The sequence below is a fragment of the Mus caroli genome, unplaced genomic scaffold (genome assembly GCF_978045245.1).
Source record: "Mus caroli unplaced genomic scaffold, Mus_caroli_1 scaffold_14, whole genome shotgun sequence".
Taxonomy (NCBI): domain Eukaryota; kingdom Metazoa; phylum Chordata; class Mammalia; order Rodentia; family Muridae; genus Mus; species Mus caroli.
In genome coordinates this window covers 1,347,693-1,373,504 of record NW_028227269.1, presented here as the reverse complement: position 1 = coordinate 1,373,504, position 25,812 = coordinate 1,347,693, and the positions used below count along the sequence as shown (strand labels likewise).

The following is a 25,812-nucleotide window of genomic DNA, read 5'->3' as shown; positions in this document are numbered from 1 at the left end:
ATTGGTTGGTTGGTTGGTTGGTTTTGTTTTGGCTGCTTTGGGCCAAGACAGCTTACATTTTAGTTAATTAGTTAGTTTGTTTTTTGATGGGGGGTGGGGGGAGCATTTAGTGCTGGGGTTTGAACCTGAAGCTGCATACAAACTAGGTTAGTGCTTTCCCAACTGTTTGTTTGACACAGGCTTTGCTGTAGCCTTGGTTGGTCTCAAGCCTATTATGTGGCTGAGAAAGACCTTGAATTCCTGAGCCCCTACATCAAGTGCTGGACTCACAACACCAGACTACCATACCCAGCTCATGAAATATTTTCAAATGATGCTTATTGTTTCATCTTCCAGAGTCACTTATGTAACCACATCCCAGCCAAGAACACATAGGAGCACTTGCTTGAACCAGATAGAAGCCATGGTTCTGCACTGAGTCTGGGGAAAGTGGGTATGAAAACCACTTGAGCCACTTTAAACTTGGAGAAAGCTGATACAAGTGGAGATGGTCTGAAGAAGATTCACAGGTTCTGTTCCATTCAGACCAGTACTTTAAAGAAAGATGAGAGCAGGCCCTTCACCGTGAACTGGATGTGGTGGGTGCCAGTGCAGGTGTTAAGTCAGATTTCCTGGCCATACACCATGGAATGAGTTCAATGAGACTGAGGGAAAATGCTTTCTTACAGAGACATTTGGAAAATATGAAGCTAGGTTTCACAAGATTTTAATATCTGTAACCAGAAAGTGTTGTTTTGTGCTTAACTGAGTGTGATAGATGCTCTATTCTCCTGTTTTAGGAAATTCCTGAAATAGTTAAGGTATTTTCAGTTCCCAGAAGTTCTACAATAAAGGGACATTTAAACCCTATTACTCAGAGTCCTTACCTCTCCTCAGAGGGAGAGGTGCTGGGGTGTGTGTGCGTGTGTGTGTGTGTGTGTGTGTGCGTGTGTGCGTGCGTGTGTGTGTGTGTGTGCGCGCGCGCATGTGTGTGTGCGCGTGTGTGTGCGTGTGTGCATGTCTGCGTGTGTGTGCGTGTGTGTGTGTGCGTGTGTGTGCGTGTGTGTGTGCGTGTGTGTGTGCGTGTGTGCGTGTGTGTGTGCGTGCGTGTGTGCGTTCGTGTGTGCGTGCGTGTGTGCGTGCGTGTGTGCACGCGTGTGTGTACGTGTGTGTGCACGCGTGTGTGTGCGTGTGTGCGTGCGTGTGTGCGTGCGTGCGTGCGTGCGTGCGTGTGTGTGTGCGTGTGTGCATGTGTGTGTGCGCGTGTGCGTGTGTGCGTGTGTGTGTGTGCGCGCGTGTGTGTATGCGTGTGTGTGCGTGTGTGTGTGCGCGCGTGTGTGTGCGTGTATGTGCGTGTGTGTGCATGTGTGCATGTGTGTGTGTGCGTGTGTGCGCGTGTGTGTGTGGGCGTGTGTGTGTGCGTGTGTGCGTGTGTGTGCATGTGTGTGCGTGTGTGTGTGCGTGTGTGTGTGCGAGCGTGCGTGTGTGCGTGCGTGTGTGTGTGCGTGCGTGTGTGCGTGCGTGTGTGTGTGGGCGTGTGTGTGCGGGCGTGTGTGCGTGTGTGCGTGTGTGTGCATGTGTGTGTGCGCGTGTGTGTGTATGCGTGTGTGTGCATGTGTGTATGCGTGTGTGTGTGCGTGTGTGTGTGCGTGTGTGCGTGCATGTGTGCGTGTGTGCGTGCGTGTGTGTGTGTATGCGTGTGTGTGTGCGTGTGTGTGTGTATGCGTGTGTGTGTGCGTGTGTGTGTGTGCGTGTGTGTGTGTGCGTGTGTGCATGTGTGTGTTTGTGTGTGCATGTGTGTATGTATATTTAACCTACAAAGTTCTTTTATAAAAGTTTTATTTATCTACTTATAGTTTAATAATAGGTCATAATTTCTTTTAAATGTTCCAGATGTATTATTATATAAAAAAGTAGGCTAAGCAAGCGGAGAGTATATATAATATAATCTTACTCTTACATGTCTTTCCAGTTCTATATTAATAAAATGTTAATTTTACCTCAGTAATAGAATTAAAAATAACTTTATCTTTATTTATTGGTCTTTTTTGTTGCCTTAACTTTATACTTAAAAATTAAAGCACTAAGAATGGTAACTCAGGCCTGTAATTCTAGCATATAAGAGACTGACAAAAGGGGATTGTCACAAGTTTGAGGTTAGCCTGGGCTACATAGTGAGTTCCAGGCTTGCCTGAGCTACAGAATGAGATCCTGGCTCAAAAAAAAAAAAAATCAACAAGTGTGTGTGTGTGTGTGTGGGTGTCTGTATGTGTAAAAATAACACATCATCATACATATGTCACAAGTGGAATGGAGTTGGTAGAATTAATAGTATCAAGAAGTTTAGAAGTATTACCATAAAACATTAAGTGCCCACATTAATGATTACCCAAAATGTTATTTGAGTTTATGTAGTTAATATCAAAGTCCAGATAATAAAAAATCTCTTTATTTCAAAACTTATTGAAAATATTTAAAATATTAACTTACTTGCTTCCTGTGGAAAGTTTGATGAACTACCCAGAATTTATTCTTTACTGATAATTTAAAAATCTTAAACTATCCAGGAGGAGGAGAGAAAGTGAGCACCCATCTAGGAGTAATTTCTTTCTTTACCTAACAGCAGCCTTTTGCTTTGTCTTGTTTTGTTTTATTCTTCTGTTTAGGGAAACACTCAATAGGTCAGGTGCTGCCACACATTTGTTACCTGCTCAGTTGGTTGGCTTCCAGAAAGCACCTGGTGCTTTAGGAAAGATTACATTCTTAAATAGCTGTACTCCTACAGTTGGTCTGACCAGGGGAGGGAGGTTGGTTGGTTGGTTGGTTGGTTGGTTGGTTGGTTTTTGCTTACTTGAGGCCATTTCTGAGAAGAAATGAAACAAGCAAAGACAGTCGTTGAGTTATAGATTTAGCAGAGGACTTCCCAGATGTCAGCAGTACCCCTTTAGCTGTAGCCTTTCTGTGGGATACTGTAAAGGTAAACACAAGCCAGGCCTGCCTCAGGCTGGGCTTGCTCACACAGCTGTGTGTCGTAGCACTCAGGAGGCGGATGGAGGACAATAGTGAGTATGAGGCCAGCTTGAGCTAAGTAGTAACATCCTGTCTCAGAGTAAATTTAAAAAAGAAAAAGAAAGTCAAAGACCAACATATTTTCTGAATAGTTGGCAAAAACTTTGATCAGAAGCAAGACCAGGAGACCTAGGGTGAAAATTTAATTCCAAACGTGACCCTAAAATCCAAAATACAGGGAATCTATGGTGTGCAGAATAAATGTTCATGCAGTCATGTCTGTAGTGAGCTATGGAAGCTTACTTACTTAATCCAAAATATCAGGTATATATTAGTATAAAGGTTAAGAATTGCTTAAATGTATGTTACTTGGGCCATTTGTGCTCTAGAAACGGTTTGTTTTCCTTTGTTATACAGGACGTAGTCACTGAGACCCTGGTGTGGACTAACATCCTCACTAGATATCCTCTCATACCATCACCAGTTCCATTTCAGTGGTGAATAACAGACATGGGCTAAGGTCGACTCCCATGAAACTCTAGACTCATACAGAGCAGAGTCAGACAGTCATGTGTGACTCTGACTGCTAGCCTTACTCCTTTCTTCCTTCATGGTGACCTCCTATTTACCTGCTCACGACTGAACAGGCATCAGAATTCTAGTTAACTAGAAAGTCAGGTTTTAATAAGTTGAAGGTTTAAAAACTAGTGGTTTTATAGCTTAAAGAGAGTATTTACCTAACATATTTGAGATCTAAGCTGGATCCCCATCACCAGGGAGGAAAGAAAGGAAGCTTTGCTATATTTTTTAATATATTTTATTATGTATTTTCCTCAATTACATTTCCAATGCTATCCCAAAAGTTCCCCATACCCTCCCCCCTCTCCCCCATTTCCCTACACACCCGTTCCCTTTTTTTTTGGCCCTGGCGTTCCCCTGTACTGCGGCATATAAAGTTTGTGTGTCCAATGGGCCTCTCTTTCCAGTGATGGCCGACTAGGCCATCTTTCGATACATATGCAGCTAGAGTCAAGAGCTCCGGGGTTCTGGTTAGTTCATAATGTTGTACCACCTATAGGGTTGCTGATCCCTTTAGCTCCTTGGGTACTTTCTCCAGCTCCTTCGTTGGGAGCCCTGTGATACATCGAATAGCTGACTGTGAGCATCCACTTCTGTGTTTGCTAGGCCCCGGCATAGTCTCACAAGAGACAGCTATATCAGGGTCCTTTCAGCAAAATCTTGCTAGTGTATGCAATGGTGTCAGCGTTTGGAAGCTGATTATGGGATGGATCCCTGGGTATGGCAGTCTCTAGATGGTCCATCCTTTCGTCACAGCTCCAATCTTTGTTTCTATAACTCCATCCATGGATGTTTTGTTCCCAATTCTAAGAAGGGGTACAGTGACCCCACTTTGGTCTTCATTCTTCTTGAGTTTCATATGTTTAGCAGATTATATTATATATCTTGGGTATCCTAAGTTTTGGGCTAATATCCACTTATCAGTAAGTACATATTGTGTGAGTTCCTTTGTGATTGTGTTACCTCACTCAGGATGATGCCCTCCAGGTCCATCCATTTGCCTAGGAATTTCATAAATTCATTCTTTTTAATAGCTGAGTAGTACTCCATTGTATAAATTCACCACATTTTCTGTATCCATTCCTCTATTGAGGGGCATCTGGGTTCTTTCCAGATTCTGGCTATTATAAATAAGACTTCTATGAACATAGTGGAGCATGTGTCCTTCTTACCGGTTGGGACATTTTCTGGATATATGCCCAGGAGAGGTATTGCTGGATCCTCCGGTAGTTCTATGTCCAATTTTCTAAGGAACCGCCAGACTGATTTCCAGAGTGGTTGTACAAGCTTGCAATCCCACCAACAATGGAGGAGTGTTCCTCTTTCTCCACATCCTCGCCAGCATCTGCTGTCACCTGAATTTTTGATCTTAGCCATTCTGACTGGTGTGAGGTGGAATCTCAGGGTTGTTTTGATTTGCATTTCCCTAATGATTAAGGATGTTGGACATTTTTTCAGGTGCTTCTCAGCCATTCGGTATTCCTCAGATGAGAATTCTTTGTTCAGTTCTGAGCCCCATTTTTTAATGGGGTTATTTGATTTTCTGGAGTCCACCTTCTTGAGTTCTTTATATATATTGGATATTAGTCCCCTATCTGATTTAGGATAGGTAAAGATCCTTTCCCAATCTGTTGGTGGTCTTTTTGTCTTATTGACAGTGTCTTTTGCCTTGCAGAAGCTTTGCAGTTTCATGAGGTCCCATTTATCAATTCTTGATCTTACCGTGCAAGCCATTGGTGTTCTGTTCAGGAATTTTTCCCCTGTGCCCATATCTTCAAGGCTTTTCCCCACTTTCTCCTCTATAAGTTTCAGTGTCTCTGGTTTTATGTGAAGTTCCTTGATCCACTTAGATTTGACCTTAATACAAGGAGATAGGAATGGATCGATTTGCATTCTTCTACATGATAACAACCATTTGTGCCAGCACCATTTGTTGAAAATGCTGTCTTTCGTCCACTGGATGGTTTTAGCTCCCTTGTCGAAGACCAAGTGACCGTAGCTGTGTGGGTTCATTTCTGGGTCTTCCTTTCTATTCCATTGGTCTACTTGTCTGTCACTGTACGAGTACCATGCAGTTTTTATCACAATTGCTCTGTAGTAAAGCTTTAGGTCCGGCATGGTGATTCCACCAGAGGTTCTTTTATCCTTGAGAAGAGTTTTTGCTATCCTAGGTTTTTTGTTATTCCAGATGAATTTGCAGATTGCTCTTTCTAATTCGTTGAAGAATTGAGTTGGAATTTTGATGGGGATTGCATTGAATCTGTAGATTGCTTTTGGCAAGATAGCCATTTTTACAATGTTGATCCTGCCAATCCATGAGCATGGGAGATCTTTCCATCTTCTGAGATCTTCTATAATTTCTTTCTTCAGAGACTTGAAATTTTTATTATACAGATCTTTCACTTCCTTAGTTAGATTCACGCCAAGTTATTTTATATTATTTGTGACTATTGAGAAGGGTGTTGTTTCCCTAATTTCTTTCTCAGCCTGTTTATTCTTTGTGTAGAGAAAGGCCATTGATTTGTTTGAGTTAATTTTATATCCAGCTACTTCACCGAAGCTGTTTATCAGGTTTAGGAGTTCTCTGGTAGAATTTTTAGGGTCACTTATATATACTATCATATCATCTGCAAAAAGTGATATTTTGACTTCATCTTTTCCAATTTGTATCCCTTTGATCTCCTTGTGTTGTCGAATTGCTCTGGCTAGGACTTCAAGTACAATGTTGAATAGGTAGGGAGAAAGTGGGCAGCCTTGTCTAGTCCCTGATTTTAGTGGGATTGCTTCCAGCTTCTCACCATTTACTTTGATGTTGGCTACTGGTTTGCTGTAGATTGCTTTTATCATGTTTAGGTATGGGCCTTGAATTCCTGATCTTTCCAAGACTTTTATCATGAAGGGGTGTTGGATCTTGTCAAATGCTTTTTCCGCATTTAACGAGATGATCATGTGGTTTTTGTCTTTGAGTTTGTTTATATGATGGATTACATTGATGGATTTCCGTATATTAAACCATCCCTGCATCCCTGGAATAAAACTTACTTGGTCAGGATGGATGATTGTTTTGATGTGTTCTTGGATTCGGTTAGCAAGAATTTTATTGAGTATTTTTGCATCTATATTCATAAAGGAAATTGGTCTGAAGTTCTCTATCTTTGTTGGGTCTATTTGTGGTTTAGGTATCAGAGTAATTGTGGCTTCATAGAATGAGTTGGGTAGAGTTCCTTCTACTTCAATTTTGTGGAATAGTTTGTGCAGAACTGGAATTAGATCTTCTTTGAAGGTCTGATAGAACTCTGCACTAAACCCATCTGGTCCTGGGCTTTTTTTGACTGGGAGACTATTAATGACTGCTTGTATTTCTTTAGGGGATATGGGACTCTTTAGATCGTTAACTTGATCCTGATTTAACTTTGGTACCTGGTATCTGTCTAGAAATTTGTCCATTTCGTCCAGGTTTTCCAGTTTTGTTGAGCATAGCCTTTTGTAGAAGGATCTGATGGTGTTTTGGATTTCTTCAGGAACTGTTGCTATGTCTCCCTTTTCATTTCTGATTTTGTTAATTAGGATGTTGTCCCTGTGCCCTCTAGTGAGTCTAGCTAAGGGTTTATCTATCTTGTTGATTTTCTCAAAGAACCAACTCCGCGTTTGTTTAAGTCTTTGAATAGTTCTTGTTTCCACTTGGTTAATTTCACCCCTGAGTTTGATTATTTCCTGCCATCTACTCCTCTTGGGTGAATTTTCTTCTTTTTTTTCTAGAGCTTTTAGGTGTGTTGTAAAGCTTCTAGTGTGTGCTTTCTCCAGTTTCTTTTTGTAGGCACTCAGAGCTATGAGTTTCCCTCTTAGAAATGCTTTCATTGTGTCCCATAGGTTTGGGTATGTTGTGGCTTCATTTTCATTAAACTCTAAAAAGTCTTTAATTTCTTTCTTTATTCCTTCCTTGACCAAGGTATCATTGAGAAGAGTGTTGTTCAGTTTCCATGCGAATGTTGGCTTTCCATCATTTATGTTGTTATTGAAGATTATTCTTAGTCCATGGTGGTCTGATAGGATGCATGGGACAATTTCAATATTTTTGTATCTGTTGAGGCCTGTTTTGTGACCAATTATATGGTCAATTTTGGAGAAGGTCCCATGAGGTGCTGAGAAGAAGGTATATCCTTTTGTTTTAGGATAAAATCTTCTGTAGATATCTGTTAAGTCCATTTGTCTCATAACTTCTGTTAGTTTCACTGTGTCCTTGTTTAGTTTCTGTTTCCATGATCTGTCCATTGATGAAAGTGGTGTGTTGAAGTCGCCCACTATTATTGTGTGAGATGCAATGTGTGCTTTGAGCTTTACTAAAGTGTCTTTAATGAATGTGGCTGCCCTTGCATTTGGAGCATAGATATTCAGAATTGAGAGTTCCTCTTGGAGGATTTTACCTTTGATGAATATGAAGTGTCCCTCCTTGTCCTTTTTGATAACTTTGGGTTGGAAGTCGATTTTATTCGATATTAGAATGGCTACTCTAGCTTGTTTCTTCAGGCCATTTGCTTGGAAAATTGTTTTCCAGCCTTTTACTCTGAGGTAGTGTCTGTCTTTTTCCCTGAGATGGGTTTCCTGTAAGCAGCAGAATGTTGGGTCCTGTTTGTGTAGCCAGTCTGTTAGTCTATGTCTTTTTATTGGGGAATTGAGTCCATTGATATTAAGAGATATTAAGGAAAAGTAATTGTTGCTTCCTTTTATTTTTGTTGTTAGAGTTGGCATTCTGTTCTTGTGGCTGTCTTCTTTTTGGTTTGTTGAGGGATTACTTTCTTGCTTTTTCTATTGCGTGATTTCCTTCCTTGTATCGTTTTTTTTCTGTTATTATCCTTTGAAGGGCTGTATTCGTGGAAAGATAATGTGTGAATTTGGTTTTGTCGTGGAATACTTTGGTTTCTCCATCTATGGTAATTGAGAGTTTGGCCAGGTATAGTAGCCTGGGCTGGCATTTGTGTTCTCTTAGTGTCTGTATAACATCTGTCCAGGCTCTTCTGGCTTTCATAGTCTCTGGTGAAAATTCTGGTGTAATTCTGATAGGCCTGCCTTTATATGTTACTTGACCTTTCTCCCTTGCTGCTTTTAATATTCTGTCTTTATTTAGTGCATTTGTTGTTCTGATTATTATGTGTCGGGAGGAATTTCTTTTCTGGTCCAGTCTATTTGGAGTTCTGTAGGCTTCTTGTATGATCATGGACATCTCTTTCTTTAGGTTTGGGAAGTTTTCTTCTAAAATTTTGTTGAAGATATTTGCTGGCCCTTTAAGTTGAAAATCTTCTGTCTCATCAACTCCTATTATCCATAGGTTTGGTCTTTTCATTGTGTCCTGGATTTCCTGGATGTTTTGAGTTAGGATCCTTTTGCGTTTTGTATTTTCTTTGATTGTTGTGCCGAAGTTCTCTATGGAATCTTCTGCACCTGAGATTCTCTCTTCCATCTCTTGTATTCTGTTGCTGATGCTCGCATCTATGGTTCCAGATTTCTTTCCTAGGGTTTCTATCTCCAGCGTTGCCTCACTTTGGGTTTTCTTTATTGTGTCTACTTCCCTTTTTAGGTCTAGTATAGTTTTGTTCATTTCCATCATCTGTTTGGATGTGTTTTCCTGTTTTTCTTTGAGGACTTCTACCTGTTTGGTTGTGTTTTCCTGTTTTTCTTTAAGGACTTGTAACTCTTTAGCAATGTTCTCCTGTATTTCTTTAAGTGAGTTATTAAAGTCCTTCTTGATGTCCTCTACCATCATCATGAGTTATGCTTTTAAATCTGGGTCTAGATTTTCGGTTGTGTTGGGTTGCCCAGGACTAGGTGGGGTGGGAGTGCTGCGTTCTGATGATGGTGAGTGGTCTTGATTTCTGTTAGTAGGATTCTTGCGTTTGCCTTTCGCCATCTGGTAATCTCTGGGGCCTGTGCAGAATACACTGGGTGGGATCCCGGAACCAAGATGTCTGTTGCCGATGCTCAGGCAAAGCGCTCCCTCTCCGCTCAGATCCCTTTCCACTGGCCGGAAGGTGGCCGGATGTCAGGGGCCTGTGCAGAATACACTCGGCGGGGTCCCGGAACCAGGATGTCTGCTGCCAATGCTCAGGCTAGGTGCTCCCTCTCCCCTCAGACCCCTTTGCACTGGCCGGAAGGTGGCAGGATGTCAGGGGCCTGTGCAGAATACACCTGGCGGGGTCCCGGAACAAAGATGTCTCAGCTTTGCTATTTTAAATAATTACTTTTTCTCTCATTTCAAAGAATAATTCTCAGTGAATTACAATCCATACATTATCATCTATAATAATCTAACTTCAAAACTTTAAGTATGATATTTAAATTATTATCCAAATTTTAAATTGTTTTACAGCTTTAGCTACAATCTTACAAGTTTATGCAGCCTAATTAACAAAGATTGTTTCTATAATCCATATCAAATACCCTAAGGTTCCCATGTTATCCCAAATTTCTGGTTGTTTCTCATTTATAATTGATGATCAATAAAGAATTTTCTCTTAATTAATTTTCTTTATAAAATTAAGTCTTGATTCCTATAAGAGTAAAAACATAAATTGAGTCATAAGTGGTTGAAAACATACCTAAGATTGAAAAATCTGTTCTTTAGAAAGAACATTTTATCACATGCCAATGTTAGCCTAGTTCCATTACACAAGCTGACAGAAGATCCATCAGCCAGCACGTCCTTACCAGATGACTTTATTGCAGAGCATTAATACAAAGGTCAGTGAAAAGTAGAACATCAGCCCTTACACTAGCTAGCGAATCAGACATTTATGAGGAAGGAGGAACAGTGTTGAAATGAAAGAAGTCATCATCATAGCCACTAGTTCCATGTCAGTATCAAGGCCTGAAAGTGTAGGCAGTGTGGCTGAGGAAGTGAATGTTATAGTTCGTTTCAAATGGGCCCCATGGAGGTTCATGCTGTTGGGATGAGCAGTGCAGCTCTGTAAAGTGACTATTGTCCCACTATGTAATAAGGAGACTTGGAAAATGAACACAATAGGTGGGTAAAATGGAGTAATTAAAATCATGTGAGATTTGTTATTTGTTTTCTCTGGCCCTTTAAAACCTTATGTTAATAATGTATTGTATAATGCCACTTTTCTGTTGAAGTTGTGTTTTTATAAATATATATTATTTAGAGATATAAATAGTTTGGATTGTTAACATAATTTTAGGACTCATTATAGCAAAAACTTGCCTATACTCTTCCACAGAAATTATCAGTGTCCATTAAACACTCTTTTGATCCTTTATTATCTTACTAAACACTGATTTCTCCGTGCACTGCATTTGGCAAGCATGACAGTGACTTAACTGAAGGTAGAGTTTACATCCTTGTTTCTGCACCTAGGCAGTTTATCATACTGCTGACAAAAGACTCCCTCCTTAGTCGGAGCTGGATACCCAAGATAACAGAACGTAGCATCTCTTCTCTTGAGTAGCATGTAGCTTGAGAAAATCTTCATTGACCATTTTAAATCTTTTCTATGTGATATTTAAAATGTAATTGAGCAGCTATACTAGCACAGGTTTTTAATCTTAGTGCTTAGCAGGCTGAGGCAAGAAGAATGTATGTTTGGGGCCTACTTGGGCTATATGGCAAGCCTGGGCTATATACAGATTTTATCTCAAAAAGTAAAATGTCTTCAACATCTTTCTTACAAGCTAAACTTTAACAGGCATTTGCGATAGTAGTTCTTGTATTTTGGTGGGTTTGGTCTGTTAAATTTTTTTATTGCTCAGTGTAGAAGGCCTCAAGGTAGAATTCTATGGTGTTACTAACGCATCGGTGACATTTCAGTCCTTCAGTCTTGGACAGTCTCTGCACAGTTCACAAGCTCTTACCTCAGTGATTGTATTCTTGCCTGCTGTTTACGACAGAAGTTAAGTGATATTGTTTGTAAAGAATTTTAACTGACAGCCTGGGTTTTGTTCCTTACTAGTAGACATTGGTTTTATTTTAATTTGCTTATTAAACTTCAAAACTTATAGCATTAAAATAATATTAAAATGTGTAATAATTTGTCAGAGGGGATCTGAGGGATTTGATTTCCTCAAAGAACTCTGCAAACCACTTAAAACAGAGAGGTGAATTTCATGGCATATGAACTATATCTCAATACAGCTATAATTTAAACCATCAGTCAGCCAAAGATAAGAAAAGAAAACTTGTTAAAGAAAACACTAAAGGCAAAAGGAAGAAACGTGCTTCCTAGGATTTTGAATGGAGACAATAAACTTGAGTAACTTGCCCACCATTGAGAGAGATTTAAGATTTTATTAGGTTGGTGTTTGTCACAGTCCTGGTTTATGTCAGGAGGCAGCCATTCCAATCAGACTGTTAAATCTGTCGAGTGGTGTATTTTAACTGGAATCCCCCTTCTCCAAATCTCTGAACTGCTCTCTGAGTCAGAAGGCAGCAGTTGGGAGGGCATGTCCAGTAAGGTTCTTGGTAGAAATAAGACTTGGTAACTCTCCTTTGCCCAGCGTTCAAGTGTCAGAATTTTAACTAGGTTTTTCTTTTGTTTGACACAGTGATGACTCGTGGCACTGCCTCCAGCCCATCCTATAGATTCATATTGAATGATGGGACAATGCTTAGCGCCCACACCAAGTGTAAACTTTGCTACCCTCAAAGTCCTGACATGCAGCCTTTCATCATGGGAATTCATATCATCGACAGGTACTATTTATTTGGAGAGAAATTCTAAGTTAGCATAAGAATAGTTTGATGAGTATGTCCATAATTAATATTAATTATCTATTAGTATATCCACATTGGTTTTAGAGTTCTGTTACCAAATAGCTTTGTTGCTCATAAAGGGAGACATTAAAAATGGGACTGAAAAACCATTTTTTAGGGGGTGAAAACAAAATGGTGCCTGAAATTTTACACCATTCTCCATAAGCACTTACAGCCTTAGAGGAGACCTCAGAGTTGACGACATTGTTATTTTATTTTTAAATGTACTTTACTAGGACATCTATGGCCCTTGAGTTCAAGTTGACAGTTTACTATAGAAGCCTTATCCTTCTTAAACTCTCAACTTGAAGTCTTTCAGTATTGTTTCTAACTTGTTCCCTATCTCTAATAAGATTTATACTGATACACATAGCAAGTTCATGAACTTATTCTTTTATGCTGTTGTATGTTAAGAAGCCCTATATTATAAGTACATATAATTTAGCATTAAAAACAAAGACATTTCCCCCTCACTTCATCTTTTTTCCATCTGATGTTTTGCATATTGGAACATGGTAATGCCAGTCACAAATCTGTTGTCATAGTTACACATTTGAGTAAAGAGCTCAGTTAAACCTGAGTTCAGTATTCTGGCTTTTTTTAGTTTTAGTTGAAATTTTTCTTGTGAGTGGAATTAGCACAGTTCTCTTTTTCATATTGTGATTTCTCTTCCAAAACATCTGCTATGTCTACATATCACCCTCTTTAGTTTTTACATCAGCAACACAGTATTTTCCTTACCCAGTCTTCCTCTTTGGAGTTGAAATACTTAAAAGCTGTAACAGGGGGCTTATAAATAAAATGCTTTCTAAATAAAGGTGTGGGAAGTTTCTCCTTCAAATTAAATTATTACTACAATAATCATTGTTTATATTAATTTTAGAAAAGTTTATTAGTATATCTATTGCATATTTTCCCAACACCAATTTATTTCTCACACCACTGGCAATGATGCAAGAGTCCATAGGTGCCATTTCCTAGGAAGTGGTGCTGCTCTTTCTCAGTGGTAATGACAGGTCCCTGATTCCCTTAATTTAGGGTGATGCAGAAACTCTCTACTTGATAGTTTGGGACGTTAATGAGGCTAATGGTCTTTCTTATAATATCATCATGAAAATATAATAAAAACACATTTAAATGATTGAATAATAATGTATTTTTTTCCCTAGGGAGCACAGTGGGCTTTCTCCTCAAGATGACAGTAATTCTGGAATGTCAATTCCCCGAATAAATCCCTCAGTCAATCCTGGTATCTCTCCAGCCCATGGAGTGACCCGTTCATCCACGTTGCCACCATCCAACAACAACATGGTCTCTGCCAGAGTAAACCGCCAACAGAGCTCAGACCTCAACAGCAGCAGCAGCCATAGTAACTCTAGCAACAGCCAAGGGAACTTTGGATGTTCACCTGGAAATCAGATTGTAGCCAACGTTGCCTTAAACCAGGGGCAGGCAGGTTCCCAGAGCAGCAATCCCTCTTTAAACCTCAGTACTTCTCCTATGGAAGGTACAGGAATTTCCCTCTCACAGTTCATGTCTCCGAGGAGACAAGCTAATTCTGGCTTGGCAACAAGGGCCAGGATGTCAAACAATTCATTTCCTCCAAATATTCCAGCATTAAGCTCCCCAGTTGGCATTACTAGTGGTGCCTGTAGTAATAATAACCGATCCTATTCAAATATCCCAGTAACATCTTTACAAGGTATGAATGAAGGACCCAATAACTCTGTTGGCTTCTCTGGTGGGTCTCCAGTCCTTCGGCAGATGAGCTCACAGAATTCACCTAGCAGATTGAGTATGCAACCAGCAAAGGCTGAGTCCAAAGACAGCAAAGAGATTGCATCCATTTTAAATGAAATGATTCAGTCCGACAACAGCGACAACAGCGCTAACGAAGGCAAGCCTCTGGACTCAGGACTTCTGCACAATAATGACAGACTCTCAGAAGGAGACAGTAAATACTCTCAAACTAGTCACAAGCTAGTACAGCTGTTGACTACAACTGCAGAGCAGCAGTTACGGCATGCCGACATAGACACAAGCTGCAAAGATGTACTGTCTTGCACTGGTACTTCCAGCTCTGCCTCCTCTAACCCCTCAGGAGGTACTTGTCCCTCTTCCCACAGCTCTCTGACTGAGCGGCATAAAATTCTGCACCGGCTTTTACAGGAGGGCAGTCCCTCAGACATCACCACTTTGTCTGTGGAACCCGAGAAGAAGGACAGTGTGTCAGCATCTACTGCTGTGTCAGTGTCTGGACAATCCCAGGGGAGTGCCAGCATAAAACTAGAACTGGATGCTGCAAAGAAAAAAGAGTCAAAAGACCATCAGCTCCTACGCTACCTTTTAGACAAAGATGAGAAAGATTTAAGGTCCACTCCAAACCTGTGCCTGGATGACGTAAAGGTCAAAGTGGAGAAAAAAGAACAGATGGATCCTTGTAACACAAACCCAACCGCAATGACCAAACCTGCTCCTGAGGAAGTGAAACTGGAGTCCCAGAGCCAGGTGGGGGAATCCTTGCTTCATAGAGGGGGAATTTATTTCTTCTCTATTTGGCCTTTTCTACTGCTACTGTAGTCCATATCTGGATGGATTCTTTATTTCTGTCTTTCAGCACTAAGGAATTAGTTCAGAGCAGTGATTCTCAACTTGTAGATCATGTACCAGATATCCTGCATATCTGATCTTTACATTGTAATTCATAATAGTAGCAGAGTTATAGTTATGAAGTAGCAATGAAAATAATTTTATGGTTGAGGATCACCCCAAAGTGAGGAACTGTATTAAAGGGTCACAGCATCAGGAAGGTTGAGAACCATTGAAGTAGAGGTTGAAAGCATGGAGTGCCCTCAGACATTCCGTGTAAGACTCTAGGGGCTACAATGGTCCTATGTGGTTTTTAAATGATGCCTTCTTTCCTTCCTCTCTTCCTTTCTACTGGTTTTCTAAAGAATCAGAGTTGACGACATCGTAAGACTGTTTGGGTATTGTCAGTCTTTTAAAGTAAGCCATTCTAGGATATATGCGTATAGTAGCTATAGGATCTGACTATGTAGACCAGACTGGCCTTGAACTCACAGTGATCCCTCTACCTCTGTTGTGGTTAAAGGCTTGTGCCACCACACCCAGCGTCTTAGGACATTTTAGAGCATACCTGTCTTCGTCCCCCTCCAGCCAGCTTCATATAGTAACACCATTCCGGGACGGAACACAGGAATATATACATTTTTTTTAATTTTTAATATTTTTTATTACGTATTTTCCTCAATAACATTTCCAATGCTATCCCAAAAGTTCACCATACCCCCCCCCCACTTCCCTACCCACCCATTCCCATTCTTTTGGCCCTGGCATTCCCCTGTATTGGGGCATATAAAGTTTGCAAATCCAATGGGCCTCTCTTTCCAGTTATGGCCGACTAGGCCATCTTTTGATACATATAAAGCTAGAGTCAAGAGCTCCGGGGTACTGGTTAGTTCATCATGTTGTTCCCCCTATAGGGTTGCAGATCCCTTTAGCTCCTTGGGTACTTTCTTTAGCTTCTCCATTGGGAGCCCTGTGATACATCCAATAGCTGACTGTGAGCATCCACTTCTGTGTTTGCTAAGCCCCGGCATAGTCTCACAAGAGACAGCTATATCTGGGTCCTTTCAGCAAAATCTTGCTAGTGTATGCAATGATGTCAGCGTTTAGAAGCTGATTATGGGATGGATCCCTGGATATGGCAGTCTCTAGATGGTCCATCCTTTCATCACAGCTCCAAACTTTGTCTCTGTAACTCCTTCCATGGGTGTTTTGTTCCCAATTCTAAGAAGGGGCACAGTGTCCACACTTTGGTCTTCATTCTTCTTGAGTTTCATGCGTTTAGCAAATTGTATCTTATATCTTGGGTATCCTAAGTTTTGGGCTAATATCCACTTATCAGTGAATACATATTGTGTGAGTTCCTTTGTGATTGTGTTACCTCACTCAAGATGATGCCCTCCAGGTCCATCCATTTGGCTAGGAATTTCATAAATTCATTCTTTTTAATAGCTGAGTAGTACTCCATTGTGTAAATGTACCATAATTTCTGTATCCATTCCTCTGTTGAGGGACATCTGGGTTCTTTCCAGCTTCTGGCTATTATAAATAGGGCTGCTATGAACATAGTGGAGCATGTGTCCTTCTTACCAGTTGGAACATCTTCTGGATATATGCCCAGGAGAGGTATTGCGGGATCCTCCGGTAGTACTATGTCCAATTTTCTGAAGAACCGCCAGACTGATTTCCAGAGTAGTTGTACAAGCTTGCAATCCCAGCAACAATGGAGGAGTGTTCCTCTTTCTCCACATCCTCGCCAGCATCTGCTGTCACCTGAATTTTTGATCTTAGCCATTCTGACTGGTGTGAGGTGGAATCTCAGGGTTGTTTTGATTTGCATTTCCCTGATGATTAAGGATGTTGAACATTTTTTCAGGTGCTTCTCAGCCATTCGGTATTCCTCAGGTGAGAATTCTTTGTTCCGTTCTGAGCCCCATTTTTTAATGGGGTTATTTGATTTTCTGGAGTCCACCTTCTTGAGTTCTTTTTTTTTTTAATATTTTTATTACATATTTTCCTTAATTACATTTCCAATGCTATCTCAAAAGTCCCCCATAGCGCCCCCCACTTCCCTACCCACCCATTCCCATTCTTTTGGCCCTGGAATTCCCCTATATTGGGGCATATAAAGTTTGCAAGTCCAATGGGCCTCTCTTTCCATTGATGGCCGACTAGGCCATCTTTCGATACATATGCAGCTAGAGACAAGAGCTCCGGGGTTCTGGTTAGTACATCATGTTGTTCCAACAATAGGGTTGCAGATCCCTTTAGCTCCTTGGGTACTTTCTCTAGCTTCTCCATTGGGAGCCCTGTGATACATCCAATAGCTGACTGTGAACATCCACTCCTGTGTTTGCTAGGCCCCGGCATCGTCTCACAAGAGACAGCTATATTTGGGTCCTTTCAGCAAAATCTTGCTAGTGTATGCAATGGTGTCAGCGTTTAGAAGCTGATTATGTGATGGATCCCTGGATACGGCAGTCTCTAAATGGTCCATCCTTTCATCACAGTTACGAACTTTGTCTCTGTAACTCCTTCCCTGGGTGTTTTGTTCCCAATTCTAAGAAGGTGCACAGTGTCCACACTTTGGTCTTCATTCTTCTTGAGTTTCATGCGTTTATCAAATTGTATCTTATATCTTGGGTATCCTAAGTTTTGGGCTAATATCCACTTATCAGTGAATACATATTGTGTGAGTTCTTTTGTGATTGTGTGATTTCACTCAAGATGATGCCCTCCAGGTCCATCCATTTGGCTAGGAATTTCATAAATTCATTCTTTTTAATAGCTGAGTAGTACTCCATTGTGTAAATGTACCATAATTTCTGTATCCATTCCTCTGTTGAGGGACATCTGGGTTCTTTCCAGCTTCTGGCTATTATAAATAGGGCTGCTATGAACATAGTGGAGCATGTGTCCTTTTTACCGGTTGGGACATCTTCTGGATATATGCCCAGGAGAGGTATTGCTGGATCCTCCGGTAGTACTATGTCCAATTTTCTGAGGAACCGCCAGACTGATTTCCAGAGTGGGTTGTACAAGCTTGCAATCCCACCAACAATGGAGGAGTGTTCCTCTTTCTCCACATCCTCGCCAGCATCTGCTGTCACCTGAATTTTTGATCTTAGCCATTCTGACTGGTGTAAGGTGGAATCTCAGGGTTGTTTTGATTTGCATTTCCCTGATGATTAAGGATGTTGAACATTTTTTAAGGTGTTTCTCTGCCATTTGGTATTCCTCAGGTGAGAATTCTTTGTTCAGTTCTGAGCCCCATTTTTTAATGGGGTTATTTGACTTTCTGGAGTCCACCTTCTTGAGTTCTTTATATATATTGGATATTAGTCCCTTATCTGATTTAGGATAGGTAAAGATCCTTTCCCAATCTGTTGGTGGTTTTTTTGTCTTATTGATGGTGTCTTTTGCCTTGCAGAAGCTTTGCAGTTTCATGAGGTCCCACTTGTCAATTCTCGATCTTACAGCACAAGCCATTGCTGTTCTATTCAAGAATTTTTCCCCTGTGCCCATATCTTCAAGGCTTTTCCCCACTTTCTCCTCTATAAGTTTCAGTGTCTCTGGTTTTATGTGAAGTTCCTTGATCCACTTAGACTTGACCTTACTACAAGGAGATAGGAATGGATCGATTCGCATTCTTCTACATGATAACAACCAGTTGTGCCAGCACCATTTGTTGAAAATGCTGTCTTTCTTCCACTGGATGGTTTTAGCTCCCTTGTCGAAGACCAAGTGACCGTAGCTGTGTGGGTTCATTTCTGGGTCTTCAATTCTATTCCATTGGTCTACTTGTCTGTCACTGTACGAGTACCATGCAGTTTTTATCACAATTGCTCTGTAGTAAAGCTTTAGGTCAGGCATGGTGATTCCACCAGAGGTTCTTTTATCCTTGAGAAGAGTTTTTGCTATCCTAGGTTTTTTGTTGTTCCAGATGAATTTGCAGATTGCCCTTTCTAATTCCTTGAAGAATTGAGTTGGAATTTTGATGGGGATTGCATTGAATCTGTAGATTGCTTTTGGCAAGATAGCCATCTTTACAATGTTGATCCTGCCAATCCATGAGCATGGGAGATCTTTCCATCTTCTGAGATCTTCTATAATTTCTTTCTTCAGAGACTTGAAGTTTTTATTATACAGATCTTTCACTTCCTTAGTTAGATTCACGCCAAGTTATTTTATATTATTTGTGACTATTGAGAAGGGTGTTGTTTCCCTAATTTCTTTCTCAGCCTGTTTATTCTTTGTGTAGAGAAAGGCCATTGATTTGTTTGAGTTAATTTTATATCCAGCTACTTCACCGAAGCTGTTTATCAGGTTTAGGAGTTCTCTGGTGGAATTTTTAGGGTCACTTATATATACTATCATATCATCTGCAAAAAGTGATATTTTGACTTCATCTTTTCCAATTTGTATCCCTTTGATCTCCTTGTGTTGTCGAATTGCTCTGGCTAGGACTTCAAGTACAATGTTGAATAGGTAGGGAGAAAGTGGGCAGCCTTGTCTAGTCCCTGATTTTAGTGGGATTGCTTCCAGCTTCTCACCATTTACTTTGATGTTGGCTACTGGTTTGCTGTAGATTGCTTTTATCATGTTTAGGTATGGGCCTTGAATTCCTGATCTTTCCAAGACTTTTATCATGAAGGGGTGTTGGATCTTGTCAAATGCTTTTTCCACATCTAACGAGATGATCATGTGGTTTTTGTCTTTGAGTTTGTTTATATAATGGATTACGTTGATGGATTTCCGTATATTGAACCATCCCTGCATCCCTGGGATGAAACCTACTTGGTCAGGATGGATGATTGTTTTGATGTGTTCTTGGATTCGGTTAGCAAGAACTTTATTGAGGATTTTTGCATCAATATTCATAAGGGATATTGGTCTGAAGTTTTCTATCTTTGTTGGGTCTTTTTGTGGTTTAGGTATCAGAGTAATTGTGGCTTCATAGAATGAGTTGGGTAGAGTATCTTCTGTTTCTATTTTGTGGAATAGTTTGTGACGAGCTGGGATTAGATCTTCTTTGAAGGTCTGATTGAACTCTGCACTAAACCCATCTGGTCCTGGGCTTTTTTTGGTTGGGAAACTATTAATGACTGCTTCTATTTCTTTGGGGGATATAGGGCTGTTTAGATCATTAACCTGATCTTGATTCAACTTTGGTACCTAGTATCTGTCTGTTGCGGCCTGCCCGCAGTCCACAACATGAACGGTTCAACTGAGAATGGCAGTTAGAGCTGAAAAGAGAGGAATCTAGACGGGGCAGAAGAATGAATGGAGCTAAGACAAGATTCTGATCAAAGCTCAATTTTACTATTTCCAGACACTCAGTTATAAAGGAAGGGGGAGGGAACCCAATATCCCGCCAAGTAACTCAGGGTCCAGTAGCAGGACGAACACGTGTGTGCCTCCAGGCAGCAAAGGCAGGGTCCAGCAGTAGGCGTGACAGAACGAATGAGCAGGAAGCTCCACCCTTGAGCAAGCAGGTTCCAGGCTGGGGGAAGGGAGGCCACATCTCCTCCCATTAGTTAACAAAAAAAAAGGGGGGGGGCTGGCCTGAGGTAGAAAAATTATCTATGCTAAATAGTTCTGCCTGAGTTCTTAGGGCTAAAGAAAAAAACTGTTTCCGTGGGATTCCCTAACTTTTCTAATGGTAAACTGTATTTGGCTAAGACTGTCTTTATTATCCTAGTAAACCACTAACAGAATAGGCTCTGACTGTATAATGCTAATTAGTGCCGAATAGGTAACTACCTGTTTGCATTTTAAGTAGGGCATTGGAACCCTGGCTAAGTTTAACTAAACAAATTTAGAATAACACTGAGCTGATATTCCTCCGCAATTTTGGATGACAGGCAGGGAAACAGGGAGAAGGGGTAAGACCAGCTCTTTAGTTCAAGGCCAGTTGGCTTTTTTATTTGGGTGGGAGGCAGTGAAGGGCGTGCCCTTTCGACAGTAAGGTCTCCAACCTCTCTCCCCCCTATTAATTAAGTTTAAATAGGCAATGCTTAACAGAGGTGATCAAATGATTTTCTCATCCGTAGATGAGTGGGCCTTTAACCTTGACTTGGGTGGACATTGACCTGATTCCTCCCGTGAGCGTTATAACAACTCACATCTGTGGCTCTTGGTATCTTTTGGGGAGGGGAGGCAGAGCCTTAGGTATTTTTGGTTTTTAGCTGGAATCGGATACCAACCTCCTTCAAATCAGGTGTGTCGCACAGGGAACTCAGAAACGGTCAAGCTGGACCTTCCCTCCGCAGTAATCTCCTGCGCCAAGCGGTACCCATACTGTATTCATATGATTATGAATCAGTAAGCGCAGTTCTGAGCGATGCGCGGTCTCTATATGAGACTTGTCAACCTCAGATTTAGCAAGGCCTAGACAAAAATTATGTCAGTATTAACACCATGGATTGTAGTTAAAATAGGAGCTGGAAGTCTTTTCTCCTCATCCCTGTTATTCCCTAGCTTGAGGAACTAAGGACACCTTGCAGTAACAGCAAGGGTGAAAAGCCAGAGGCCAGCTAAGGGACTAAGCCCATCTCTATCAAAATAAGAACTAATCTCTGTAAATATATGAAATTTCTACTTCCCTAGCTCTCCTGGTAAATCTAAATCCTATCTCAGACTGAAAGCCACGTGCTGGGATGTCCTTGGAAGGGAGATTAGCAGTACCACCTGTTTGCTCTTAGGGGAGGAGAACCGGAGAATGTGGATTGACCTGCTTGAGAAAAGGAAGAAATCTAAACAATGAGAGGGTAGCAATGTAAATTTTCTGTTTGGAGAAGTCAAGGTACTTTATTTAGATGCAAATTGTAAAGCTAAAGCTAATCTCCGGCCTCCTGTAGGGGAATTGGCTCAGAGGAAAACAGCGTTTCTGGGAGCTTCCACTCCCAGCTGAATTCTAAGCACAAGAGGAATTTTAGTCTTTAGAATGATACTTACGAGAAGAGACAGAATCTGTGTTTACCTGACGAATTAATCTCTCTGGTAGCCACCGTGCTCCATCTTCATCTCGTGAAAAAACACAAACCGAGCCTCTTCCTCAGATTAGAACTGGATCCGGACCCTTCCATTCATTAGTCAGGGCGTCCTTCCATTTTACCAATGCATAAGAATTAGAAGTAACTGGGTGCCAGTGGCGTTCTGCTGCAGACTGACCTTTAATGTCAGTTTGCAAAAAGTTTAGGACAAATAAGGTGAAGGCAAGATGAGCCTTTGGTGACCTTGGGGGATATAGATGCCCCTCTTTTGTTTTAAAAAGCCAATTCTTTAAGGTGCTATGAGCACGTTCAACTATTCCTTGTCCCATGGGGTTGTAAGGAATTCCAGTTTTATGTTTGATACCGAATTCTTTACAGAATGCAATAAAGTTTTTACTAGAATAAGATGGCCCGTTATCTGTCTTAATAAGCTTAGGCAACCCCATGGTATTAAAGGCTTGTAGGCAATGATCAATTACGTTTTTTGAAGCCTCCCCTGTATGCAGAGAAGCAAAGAGAAATCCTGAACAGGTATCAATGCAAACATGTATATATTTTAGTTTTCCAAATTCTGCATAATGGGTTATATCCATTTGCCAAATATGATTAGGCATAAGGCCTCTAGGATTGACTCCTAGATGTGGCACTGGAGATAATGTAATACATTTAGGACATTGTTTTACAATCATTCTTGCTTGCTCCTTAGTGATCTTATGTCGGAGCCTTAGGGTATGGCTAGAGAGGTGAAACCTTTCATGATCACGTTGGGCCAGAGCAACAGGATTCGAAACTAAAGCTTCTCCTATTAGAGCTCTGTCAATGCGATCATTACCCTCGGCCACAGGAAAGGCCAGCTTATTAGACGAATTCTGTCCTTTCCCATGAGCCTGACTCACAACTCTTTCTAGCGGCACCTGGTGAACTACAGAAGAGTTACTCTTCCCCGCTTCTGAGATCTTTTTTAGTTTCTGAAGCTCATTAGTCAGCCTCTGAAGCTTAATCTCAAACTCTAACTCGCTTAGCCGTGTGTCCCTATGAGTAGCACCTCCCGAAGTGGTGACTATAGGTGAAGCGGGAGATTCGCAAGAGGACCAATTCTCATTAAGGTAATGGGCAATTCCTCTATCTGAGTGATTTTGTTAAAATTCAGTCCATCATCAGAGTTTCCACATTTATCAATTTTTGAGTTAAGAAGATCTTTTTCTGAGGAGGCCTTCTCTGATAGGCACTCCTCCTGAGATACCACAAGCTCCGCCTGAGGGCAATTTAGCCCTGGAGAAGTTGCATCTTTTATAGCATCATTTACAAGCGCCCAGAGGCCTAGGGTAAAATTATCTGTCTGAGCGATATTCAAGGCCTCACCAACTCTCTCCCAGGTTCCACAATCTATCATTTCTTCTTCCTTGAACCATGGACAACAGCTATCTATCTTATCTAAAAAATTTCTTACTAATTGTACTTCAAGCCTTACTCCTCTGGCCTGAAACAACTCCTGAAAACTAAAAACAACCGCCTGATCCATGACTTTAAACCCTTCCTTCTTCCACCTAAGCAGCTTTCTAAAAAGCTGTGGCACACCACCTGTTTCCATATCTAGTTCCGATTAACGAGCTGCTGACCCAAGCAGAAACAGTGTTGGGTTAGCACTGATTCAAACTTGATTCGTATCCTACCGCATCCTCAGCAACACTTTACAAAACTGAAATTTTAGGCTAGCGCTAGCATGTGTACCTGTCCGTTGCTCCGATGCTCCAATACGAAGATCCTTTCCTTTCTTGTGGAGCTCCACACAGCAGTCGTTTCTCTTAGCATCCCTCTGCCATTCTTCAGGTCCCAGTTCTGGCGCCAACTGTTGCGGCCTGCCCGCAGTCCACAACACGAACAGTTCAACTGAGAATGGCAGTTCGAGCTGAAAAGAGAGGAATCTAGACGGGGCGGAAGAATGAATGGAGCTAAGACAAGATTCTGATCAAAGCTCAATTTTACTATTTCCAGACACTCAGTTATAAAGGAAGGGGGAGGGAACCCAATATCCCGCCAAGTAACTCAGGGTCCAGTAGCAGGACGAACACGTGTGTGCCTCCAGGCAGCAAAGGCAGGGTTCAGCAGTAGGCGTGGCAGAACGAATGAGCAGGAAGCTCCACCCTTGAGCAAGCAGGTTCCAGGCTGGGGGAAGGGAGGCCACATCTGTCTAGAAACTTCTCCATTTCATCCAGGTTCTCCAGTTTTGTTGAGTATAGCCTTTTGTAGAAGGATCTGATGGTGTTTTGGATTTCTTCAGGATCTGTTGTTATGTCTCCCTTTTCATTTCTGATTTTGTTAATTAGAATGCTTTCCCTGTGCCCTCTAGTGAGTCTGGCTAAGGGTTTATCTATCTTGTTGATTTTCTCAAAGAACCAGCTCCTTGATTGGTTGATTCTTTGAATAGTTCTTCTTGTTTCCACTTGGTTGATTTCGCCCCTGAGTTTGATTATTTCCTGCCATCTACTCCTCTTGGGTGAATTTGCTCCCTTTTGTGCTTTTAGGTGTGTTGTCAAGCTGCTAATGTGTGCTCTCTCTAGTTTCGTTTTGGAGGCACTCAGAGCTATGAGTTTTCCTCTTAGAAATGCTTTCATTGAGTCCCATAAGTTTGGGTATGTTGTGGCTTCATTTTCATTGAACTCTAAAAAGTCCTTAATTTCTTTCTTTATTCCTTCCTTGACCAAGGTATCATTGAGAAGAGTGTTGTTCAGTTTCCACGTGAATGTTGACTTTCTATTATTTATGTTGTTATTGAAGATCAGCCTTAGTCCATGGTGATCTGATAGGATGCATGGGACAATTTCAATATTTTTGTATCTGTTGAGACCTGTTTTGTGACCAATTATGTGGTCAATTTTGGAGAAGGTACCATGAGGTGCTGAGAAGAAGGTATATCCTTTTGTTTTAGGATAGAATGTTCTGTAGATATCTGCCAGATCCATTTGATTCATAACTTCTGTTAGTTTCACTGTGTCCCTGTTTAGTTTCTGTTTCCATGATCTGTCCATTGGTGAAAGTGGTGTGTTGAAGTCTCCCACTATTATTGTGTGAGGTGCAATGTGTGCTTTGAGATTTACTAAAGTTTCTTTAATGAATGTGGCTGCCTTTGTATTTGGAGCATAGATATTCAGAATTGATAGTTCCTCTTGGAGGATTTTACCTTTGATGAGTATGAAGTGCCCCTCCCTGTCTTTTTTGATGACTTTGGGTTGGAAGTCAATCTTATCAGATATTAGAATGGCTACTCCAGCTTGTTTCTTCATACCATTTGCTTGGAAAATTGTTTTCTAGCCTTTCATTCTGAGGTAGTGTCTATCTTTTTCTCTGAGATGATTTTCCTGTAAGCAGCAAAATGTTGGGTCTTGTTTGTGTAGCCAGTTTGTTAGTCTATGTCTTTTTATTGGGGAGTTGAGTCCATTGATATTAAGAGATATTAAGGAAAAGTAATTGTTGCTTCCTGTTATTTTTGTTGTTAAAGTTGGCATTTTGTTCTTGTGGCTGTCTTCTTTTAGGTTTGTTGAGGGATTACCTTCTTGTTTTTTCTAGGGCATGGTTCCCGTCCTTGTATTGGTTTTTTTCTGTTATTATCCTTTGAAGGGCTAGATTCGTGGAGAGATAATGTGTGAATTTGGTTTTGTCGTGGAATACTTTGGTTTCTCCATCTATGTTAATTGAGAGTTTGGCTGGGTATAGTAACCTGGGCTGGAATTTGTGTTCTTTTAGTGTCTGTATAACATCTGTCCAGGATCTTCTGGCTTTCATAGTCTCTGGTGAAAAATCTGGTGTAATTCTGATAGGCTTGCCTTTATATGTTACTTGGCCTTTTTCTCTTACTGCTTTTAGTATTCTGTCTTTATTTAGAGCATTTGTTGTTCTGATTAT

The 25,812-nt window shown here is 41.0% G+C and overlaps 1 protein-coding gene across 8 annotated transcripts in view; it reads left to right on the top strand.

Annotated features, from left to right (window-relative positions):
- Positions 1-25,812, top strand: part of Ncoa1 (nuclear receptor coactivator 1) — a 257,999-nt gene that overhangs the window by 182,539 nt on the left and 49,648 nt on the right. For all 8 annotated transcript variants that reach the window (XM_085830179.1, XM_085830180.1, XM_029484858.2 and 5 more), the window contains 2 exons: positions 12,121-12,268; positions 13,498-14,836. In XM_085830179.1, coding sequence (XP_085686305.1) covers positions 12,121-12,268; positions 13,498-14,836 — 1,487 coding nt within the window. The remainder of the gene's footprint in view (positions 1-12,120; positions 12,269-13,497; positions 14,837-25,812) is intronic.